This window comes from Cryptomeria japonica, chromosome 5 (assembly GCF_030272615.1).
Source record: "Cryptomeria japonica chromosome 5, Sugi_1.0, whole genome shotgun sequence".
NCBI lineage: Eukaryota > Viridiplantae > Streptophyta > Pinopsida > Cupressales > Cupressaceae > Cryptomeria > Cryptomeria japonica.
The window spans coordinates 535,977,067-535,986,301 of NC_081409.1; the positions used below are offsets into that span (position 1 = coordinate 535,977,067).

The 9,235-nt window shown below is 36.4% G+C and overlaps 1 protein-coding gene across 1 annotated transcript; it reads left to right on the plus strand.

The window, feature by feature from the left end:
- The first annotated feature begins 3,225 nt into the window (after positions 1 to 3,225).
- LOC131034427 (protein SUPPRESSOR OF npr1-1, CONSTITUTIVE 1-like) lies at positions 3,226 to 6,665 on the plus strand. The gene is made up of 5 exons (XM_057965917.2): positions 3,226 to 3,343; positions 3,458 to 4,134; positions 4,392 to 4,703; positions 4,798 to 5,259; positions 5,562 to 6,665. Exons 1-5 carry the CDS (start codon positions 3,226 to 3,228, stop codon positions 6,663 to 6,665), a joined length of 2,673 nt encoding a protein of 890 aa, XP_057821900.1.
- Positions 6,666 to 9,235: the final 2,570 nt, after the last annotated feature.

Genomic DNA, 9,235 nt, shown 5'->3' on the forward strand with positions numbered 1-9,235 from the left:
GCATTTACCTCTGCATCAAATCTTCCTTAACGTTTTTTATTTGGGTATCTTTTCCTTTGTTTGCTGCATGTATCAGCGTTTAGTGAAGTTTATTCTTTAAGGTGCTTAGATAAATAGATTTTAATTGTCACTAAATGCTTGGTTAAGCTGTGTGAATTTTTTGGCATGATTTTTGTATAAACATTTTGAATCATACTTTAAAAAGTAGATAGATAAAAAATAATATAAGAAGAAAATCTTTATTGAATAGGCCCCAAATAAATTAGAATGACAACTTAATTGCTTTCCTTGCCATGCACAAAGCAAGTTATAATAGCATAGATTCATAGTCAGTCTAATTAATACGTGGGGTAATAAAACTGGATAATGTTTTAGATAGTGTCTCATGGAGGAGCTTAAGTTCTATTTTTAAGAAAAAGGTGTTCCCATGAAATTTTTTTTGTGATATGGGATTATTTGGAATCTTTTCTTAAAAATAGGACCCCTACTTTTTAGGCTTGTAAATTTGAGCTGGTGGGGCTGGAAATTGCCCCACCAGCTTAGGGATATTATATTCATGAGACCACAAGCTTTCTTAAATTGTGGAGCTTAAATTTTTAAACTAAACTAAACTACAAAATTCACGAGACTGAGACCAGACACTTTATAATTTTCCTAAAAAATCTCAGCAATTCCAGCTCTATTTTTAAGAAAGCTCCCCTCCATTCCCCAAATTTATTCTTCCATACTCTTAAATAAAAAAATAAAAGAACAATTTTAAAATTTAGAATACATATATTGAGCATAATGGATGCATCAATCGTATAGATGTATATATATCAGACTTGTCAGAAGCTTTCAATCCACAGTCAATGGTAATTAATCCGCTGCCCTTACTTCACGCCACTTATAATGATATTTTATAGATATCACCAAATCCCTGATGTGAGGATAGAAATATTACAGCAAATTACTGCTCTACGGTACGGGAAAAGATGCTCAAATCTCCGTTGATAATGAATGGTTTCTGCAGTGGGAGCCATTAATGAAAAAAAATTCCTTCGTGAAGATTCTGATACAGATCCTTATTGCTTTAAACCAGCTGATAAAACAATTATAGCAGCAAGAAAATAACAATAATAAAAACAAGGGCTGCGTTGCAGCCGGAGTCCCGATTCCCTGCCAAAGGCTGTAAAAATGTGGGCAAGGCAAATGCAATCGACATGCATAAAGTCAAATAGCTTAGGTAGTAACCATGTCCAGTACAGTCAGTCCTAGCAAACAAGAGCTTGAATACAGAAGTTGAAATGTGAAGAAAGCAAGAAACTTTCTTAATTTATATAGGAATTTTCCCGATCAACGTGAGGAGAATATTGAAATTCCATCATGTCTCAATTCTGAACCCATTGCCAGGGACAATCCAGATTTTTTATTCATTTTTTTTCTCATGTATTTACAATGGATTACATAGTTGACCAAAAAGTGTAGATCATATTGCAAGTTTACTAAAGTCTCAATCACAAAGAAAACTAAAGTTAACAGAAAACAGAACCGATTAAATTGATGAGTGACGCAAATATTAGAATTAGTTTTTAAGAAGTTAAAAAAAATGTCAAGCCCATAATTTTTTGGATACTTGGCTTGCTGCTTAAGAATGCAATGAGCACATATGCAAGATGAAGGATATAATGACAAGATTGATGTTTTCAATTAAGAGCCTAGATATAAAGCTATATACGTAATTCAAGTGGAGACATATTGCCGAAGAAGTACATAGTGCATGCACAGGCTATCAAATCCATACTCTAAAAAAATGTAGTTTTCTATATTAAACTATCAATACAGACTCCGCAGAGTGAATTGGTTAAGTTTCAGCGCCATTAATTATTGTATTCTTTTCAAAGTGGAATATTAAGTGATCTAGAGCATCCCGAGACCGATCCCACCTACGAAAATCACATTGAGTTGATTATTGTGGCTAAATCCTCAATGGGCAGAGGATCTGTTGACAGTTTGCATAGAGACATATTTTAGGAGGAAAGCAAATACAGCATGGTTTCGTGCAAGGAACATGCTTAAAAGAGAATCCAGGAGCTTCTTGCAATGCACTGGATATGATATCTCTAAGGTTTCTAGTTTAACTTGTTGCTGATAGTGCCCGAACTTCACATGGGCTGCCGCACCTACACTATCAGAACAGGGAAATAACGCAAAGATAATAGGTGCAGAAATAACATTCTTTTGCATACTAGAAATAACTTTCCTTGACCTTGTAGCATGTCCTCAATATTAGTAGACTGACTGGTTTTCAACACCCTTTGTCATAGCCGCTCCACTTTGCATGGGGTCATAGGACTGAGCTCCAGTATTAGTGTTTCACTTGCATGAAGATGGCATTAGAAAACATTTGCTTTGGTATCATTTTAGTGAAAAGTTTTTGGTGTGCCCTGTTTTGCAGTTGCAAAGTAGTTCTAGTTGAAGCAATAAATTGGAACAAAAAATATATGCAAAAATCCAACGCCAGCCATTGAAAAAAATAACCGAGCATTGATTAAGAAATAGTCTATAAAAATGAAGGGCTAGCATTGATTAAGAAATAGTCTATATCCAAGAGGAAGCATTGATATCTGTTGTGCCATGTTGATGTGATCATATAGTAGACTCTGAAAATAACAGAGCATGCAACGCATATCCCTCAAGAAACCTAGACAGCAAACACCTGCAGTGTAACTTGTCATACAAATGGTTTAGGTAGAAACCGTGCCCAGTGTAGTGAGTCCTAGCAAACAAGGACTTGAATACAGAAGGTCAAATGCAAAGGAATTATACAAATAGCTTAGGTAGAAAGCGTGGAGCCCAGATGGCTAAAACTGCTGTTAATATCATTAATATCAAAAAGGAGATTCAACTACATTCACACTGCATTCAATACAAACATGACTTTTGTTAATTTACTTGCATATGCACATTCATAATGACTAAAACCTTAAGCAGCTGCATGAGAACATGGATTACAAGAGTATATTTGAAAATATAAAATTTTATCAACAACAACAGCCACTTTAAAATTTGATTGACAAGCATTGGTGACAGTCAAATTAAAAGCTGTCCTTGTGCTTTATTGTTTCAAATCTTCCCTAGAATACATTTCGGTTCGTTTTATTCATTGTTTATTCCATTTATCTAGTCCTGTTTCACACGTTCAGGGACGAGCAGAGGGTGGTGAAGAATGTGGCGAATCTTATAATGAAAGAAATGAACAAGGTGCCGTTAGAGGTTGCCAAGCATCCGGTGGGTCTGGATGTAGCTGTGCATAAATTTGACACAACTGCAATTCAATCTGGTGACTCTATCCAACTTGTAGGTATCTGGGGCATGGGTGGCTCCGGAAAAACCACCCTTGCAAAGGAAATCTTCAACAAGAGATGCTCGGCCATGGACATATGAAGTTTTCTTTTCGATCTTCGGGATGCTGCAGGGAGAGGGCTGTTGGTTGAGAAACAGAAAAAGCTTCTGGAAGACCTTGATGTGAAAGGCGTAACCTTTGACAATATACACGAAGGCAAAGGGATTCTTAAAAGCCGTTCGAGATCTATATCTGTCCTTATAGTTTTAGATGACGTGGATCGTGCAGACCAACTCGATGCTTTATTGCCAGCAAGGGAGACTCTTGGCCATGGAAGTTTGATTGTTGTTACCACACGTGAGTTGGATGTTCTTAAATCATGGCGCATCTCTGCCGTTTATGAAATGAAAGATCTCAATCCCATTCATGCCAAGCAGCTCTTTTGTTGGCATGCATTCTTACAATCCTATCCACTGCCGGGATTCGAGGATCTCGTTGAGCAGTTCTTATACGCTTGTAATCAGCTGCCTTTGTCACTCGAGGTCTTAGGGGCACAGCTCTATGACAAATCTGACAAAGATTACTGGCAGTGTGTATTAGATAAATTGTCCAGAATATTGCCCAGGGACATCAATGAGCGGCTCCAAGTCAGCTATGATGCACTTGATGAAGAAGATAAAGAGATGTTCTTGGATACAGCTTGTTTCTTCATTGGGCAGAGGAAAAGTGTGGCCATTACTATATGGGACGGATCAGGATGGAGTGGAAAGCTCTGTTGGGAAAGGCTTTTCAACAAGTGCCTTGTTAAGGTGGACAAAAATGATTTTATAAGAATGCATGATCACTAGAGAGATTTGGGAAGGGACATTGCGAATCGACAGTCGCCATACCGTCTTTGGTCTCCAAAACAGAGTATCCAAATTCACCCTCAACAGGTGAAGTCAGTGCTTTCTTTCAAGGCTTTATTAATCATGGAACGGAACCACCCTTCTCTCTGAGCCAACCTTCTAACTAGTAATTCTATTGCTTTAATTTTTAATTTTATTTTCGACTTTTGACTGTATAGGAAGCAGTACAAATCCGAGGAATGGCAAATGCATTTGGCGACAACTGTTATCCCCGGCAAGGGAGGATCATAATACACACAAAACAAGGATCGCGTAGCCTCGTGCCCTGCTCGATTGGATTGAAGATTTTTGTTGGTGATGGAGATTTTATTAACCAGCAATATAGCGATCTATCAAGAGAACTGATCTGGCTTCAGTGTAAAGGATTTATGCACACAAATCTTCCATCGTGGCTTTCATTGGAAAAATTAAGAAGTTTAGTACTTGTTAACCCTCAAAGCATAAAAGATTTGTGGCAACGTGATGCGGATGTAAGTATTTTGCTTTATGATTCTTTGAAAAATGTTCTTCGGAATTTTAAGAAAAAACTGTCCTCTCTAAAATTGTATCGAAAAATGGCTGCAGGCTCCTTTGCAGTTAAGAGAGTTGGTTATTGGGGCAGATTATCCAAGCATCATCAGTTTGCGAGGATTTCCATCATCAATATCATGTCTCAAGAATTTGAAAAAGATTTCAATAGGTCAGAATTATGTTAATTGGAATACATTAAGCAGCCTCCCAACAGAATTTTGTGATCTCCAATCGCTGGAGCACCTGGAGATAAAATGGTGTAGAAATTTGTCATCCTTGCCAACTAACTTTGGCGAGTTGACAAATCTGCAACACCTAAATTTGAATCACTGCATCAATTTGAAGTTTTTGCCAGATTCTTGTAAGAAACTGACACTACTGGAATCTCTCTGTTTAAAGAACTGTAAAGAACTCACCATCAAGCCGGCGTTACACATTTTGGAAAACATGACAAAGCTCAGGTATCTGGATCTTGACGGATGCAGGAGATTGGAAGAGTTGCGCCTTCCAGAAGTGGTTTGCTTAATAAACCTCTATTTACAAGGAACCAGCTTGAAGGAACTGCCAGCCAACATTTTTCAACTAACCAGGTTAACCGAATTGGTGATTTCCTAACAACATTGCCAACCTCTATTGGATGCTTGTCCTCCTTAACCAGACTTGAAATTGAAAGATGTGCTAATTTGAAAACTTTGCCAAGCTCTATTGGGAGTTTGTCCTCCTTAACTACATTTAAGATCCAAAACTGTAAGAAGTTAAAATTTTTACCGGATTCTCTGGAGCATCTTAAAGTTTTAGGAGAGCTATATATATATCAGTCAGGAGTGCAGTGTTTGCCAAAAGCATTTATCCATCTTCAAAGTTTGACTATAGTTTTCAACCCAGTCAATGAGTTGAGTTTTGGGTCAGGGTGCATGCTCGAAAGGATAGATCTTTCAGGAACGAAGGTGTCCAAGATTTCAATTTCTAAAGATTGTTGTCCTGTCCTTGAGACTCTTCATCTTGCTTTTAACGAGGATTTGAGGGAATTGGAAACCCTGCCAACAACATTGAAGACCATAAATGTTAACTATTGTAAAGTCCTGAAGGATATAAGAGGTGTCTGTGGCCTGAAAAACCTTCAGAATCTGCAGATATACAGCTGTGCAGAGTTGGACGGACTTCCATGTTTTGCAGAATTAGTGTCTCTAGAATTGTTTAAGTTGAAAGGTAGCAGAGAAGTCAAGAAAATAGCAGGTCTACAAGAGTTGAGATCATTACGGGAGCTGAGCATAGAGTTAGATGAGCTTCCAATTTTCAGAGAGTTGACTTCTCTAAAAAGCTTTGAATTGGAAAACTGCAACAAATTGGAGAAGATAGAAAGTTTAAAACCTTTGAGATCACTGGAGAATCTCAAGATAAGTGATTGCCGAGAGTTGGAGGCTCTTCCAAGTCTTACAGAAATCATTACTCTAAAAGAATTTAAATTGGTAAAATGCCACAAATTGAAGAAGATAGAAGGTTTAGAATGTCCAAGATCATTGGAGATGCTCAAGATAGATGACTGTCCAGAATTAGAAGGGCTTCCAAATCTTGCAAAATCAACTTCTTTAGAGGAATTTGAATTGCAGAAGTGCCACAAATTGGAGAAGATTGAAGGCTTAGAAAGTTTGAGAGCACTGAAAACCCTGAAGATAACTGAGTGTCCAGAATTAAAGTGGCTTCACTGTCTTGCACAATTAGCTTCTCTTGAAGAATTTGAATTACGAATGTGCCACAAATTGGAGAAGGTAGAAGGCTTAGAACGACTGAGGTCATTGGAGAAGTTGGAAGTACATACCCGCAGGAAAGCGCCGCGTATAGTAAGGCTTGGGCAGTGTGAGAGGTTGAAGTGGGTGGCAGTGGTAGCAAACGAGAGAGCAGTTGTTGAACCATTAAATTAAATTAATTATTATTACATTATGATTTTTTTAATTGATGGTTAAATATTATAAAGCTTATAAGAGAAAAAAATCATATAAACATTTTTTAACAAAAGTTATATAATCTTATAGAATAATATTTTATTAGATTGAAATGTTTTTCTTATATTGTCCTTCGATTCTAACCTCATTCTAGTTATCTTCTCTACTATAAAGGATCCATAAGAAATGTCCAAAGCAATGTGAAATAGTTGCATAGCATCAAAATTAAAATTTAATTGGCATGTGGACCCATCATTTTTTAATTTTGTTTTGACAACTAATCTTTAATTCCAAAATAGTTTGAGTTGGAGGAAACTTATATTCTTCAAGTCACTTTGGCATTTGTGCATCCTTACTTAGGTTGTGGGTCTACCATTTTTTATTAACTACTCTTTTTTGCATTATTTATTGTTGTTAAGGATTTTTCTTTGGAGGTGTTTTTGAATTGAGCAAGCATCCACAATGATCATTGTATTGACACTTAAAATTGTCCACATTTAATCTAACTCAATTTATCGTTTGGTCATTCATTAACTAAATGTTAATCATTTAGTTTAACCTTAATATTTATTCTTTTTTTTTTTTTTTTTTTTTGCAATTGCCCTATTCCTTTGACCTCCTAATACTTCAATGAGGTATGACCCTGTGAGCAAAAAGATGTGAGTGAATAAAAGACTAAGGAAACAAATTTTCAACCTACACTACACAATAAATCAAGCTTACACTCATGATTAGGATGCTAAAAACGAAACTAAATAAGTAAATAACAAAAGCAATAAAAGAGCAAACTCAAGTCTCCTTTGATTTGTTTGTCCTTTGTTTTGATGTGTGCTTGCTTCTACATCTCCAAAGGTTCTTGAAAATGTTCCATGATCATGCAATTATGGGATTTATGCTAATGGTTGATGCAAAAGTGGATGAAGAAAGTGATTAAATTGACATTATAATGATGCTATGCAAGTGTGAGTGATGATTAATGAAGAAAAATGAATGGGTTAAAATAAGCATGAGTGAGTGAATGAGGAGGCTTAAAAATATGCCACATGTCCGACTTGAGGACAAGTGGCAATGCTAGAGATGACACATGTCCTTTCAAAATCCAAGTGTCATTGCCCAAGATGGCAAGTGTAAAAAGAGACACGTGTCCATTTGGGAGAGAAACACCCAAATAAATTTGATTCTTTTCAAAATATTCGAAAAATAGGAAATGTGCACACATGTGACAAGGGTGATTGAAAGGATAGGGTTGGTTAGTGGACTAGGCTTAGGAGATGGGTTAAAAAGGGGGTTAAAATTAGGAGCCATGTGCTCTAATTGAATTTTTTAATTCAAATATAATGGCTAGGAGAAAAAAGTTGATATGAATAAAATAAAATAAACATATTTATTTTATTTAATAGAAGAAGGGTAGGGGAATTAATCAATTAAAATGTTCAATGTGACACATTAATTAATTAATTAATTGGACATGGCTTGATATATTGAATTAATTTAGCCAAAGGGGATGCAATGATCACTTAAATAATATTAATTATTCAATTAATATATGTGACCAAAGGGATTAAATTCGATTAAATTATTAATCAAATTTAAGTGCCTACATTTTGCCTCGCTTTGTGGTGACACTAGAGTAATGTCAGTGCAAAGAAAATAAGACGTTGATAATAGGAAGAAATAGGATTGAGAAGATGCCCCAGACAAGATTGACGACAACGAAGGGGCGACAAGATGAAGGACAAGTTAGTGATGCCCCTCAAGAGGGTGCACGGGAAATGGAGGATCAGACGACATCTCAAAAGAAACATTACCCCAGTGGACAGGATGGTAGGCAACACAAAACAAAGCCTAGGGGTGAAAAGAATTAGACAAATGCAATGCAAGAGAGGATATACATGAAGTGATCATGGACACGAGCAACCTTGAAAATGGGTTTCTATGTAGCGAGCACTTATTTTGATCTAGTATTGTATATGAGGCACTAGGGTGTGAGGAACCAAGGTGATTTCACAACCAATGCATGGAATGAAACAACAAACAAACACACAAAAGGTTACTCTAATATCACATAGGGTCACAGAGGAATCTAAGGGAAGTAATACTAGAAAAACCATAGGCAAAAGATATGCCCCAGTGTAACGTGAGATAATTGAGACCTCATGGGGGAACAACATGGGACACATCAAGAAAACACATGCAGACAAGGGAAAGCAAGACCATGCCCCTGTTAGCATTTCACAAAGGGAGATTGTTGGCATTCTAGTAAGTTTGTTGGTTTGAGGATATTGAGAAGGTTGTTGAAGATTGTGGATATAACTGAGAAAGGATGATTACTGTCTTAATAATATTATTTTGTCATTGATGTCAAGCAATTGATTTTCTGATTTAGTATGATGTTGCCATATCTTAATGAGTATGTTTTGATAAGTATAAAGATGTCAGTAAGTGACATAGAAAGAATGAAGGGGAGTAATAAGTTATTCAATGGGCAACTATTACCAAGTTAGACAATGATGAGATTTTGTTGTTTTGATTATTGTGATATCGTATAT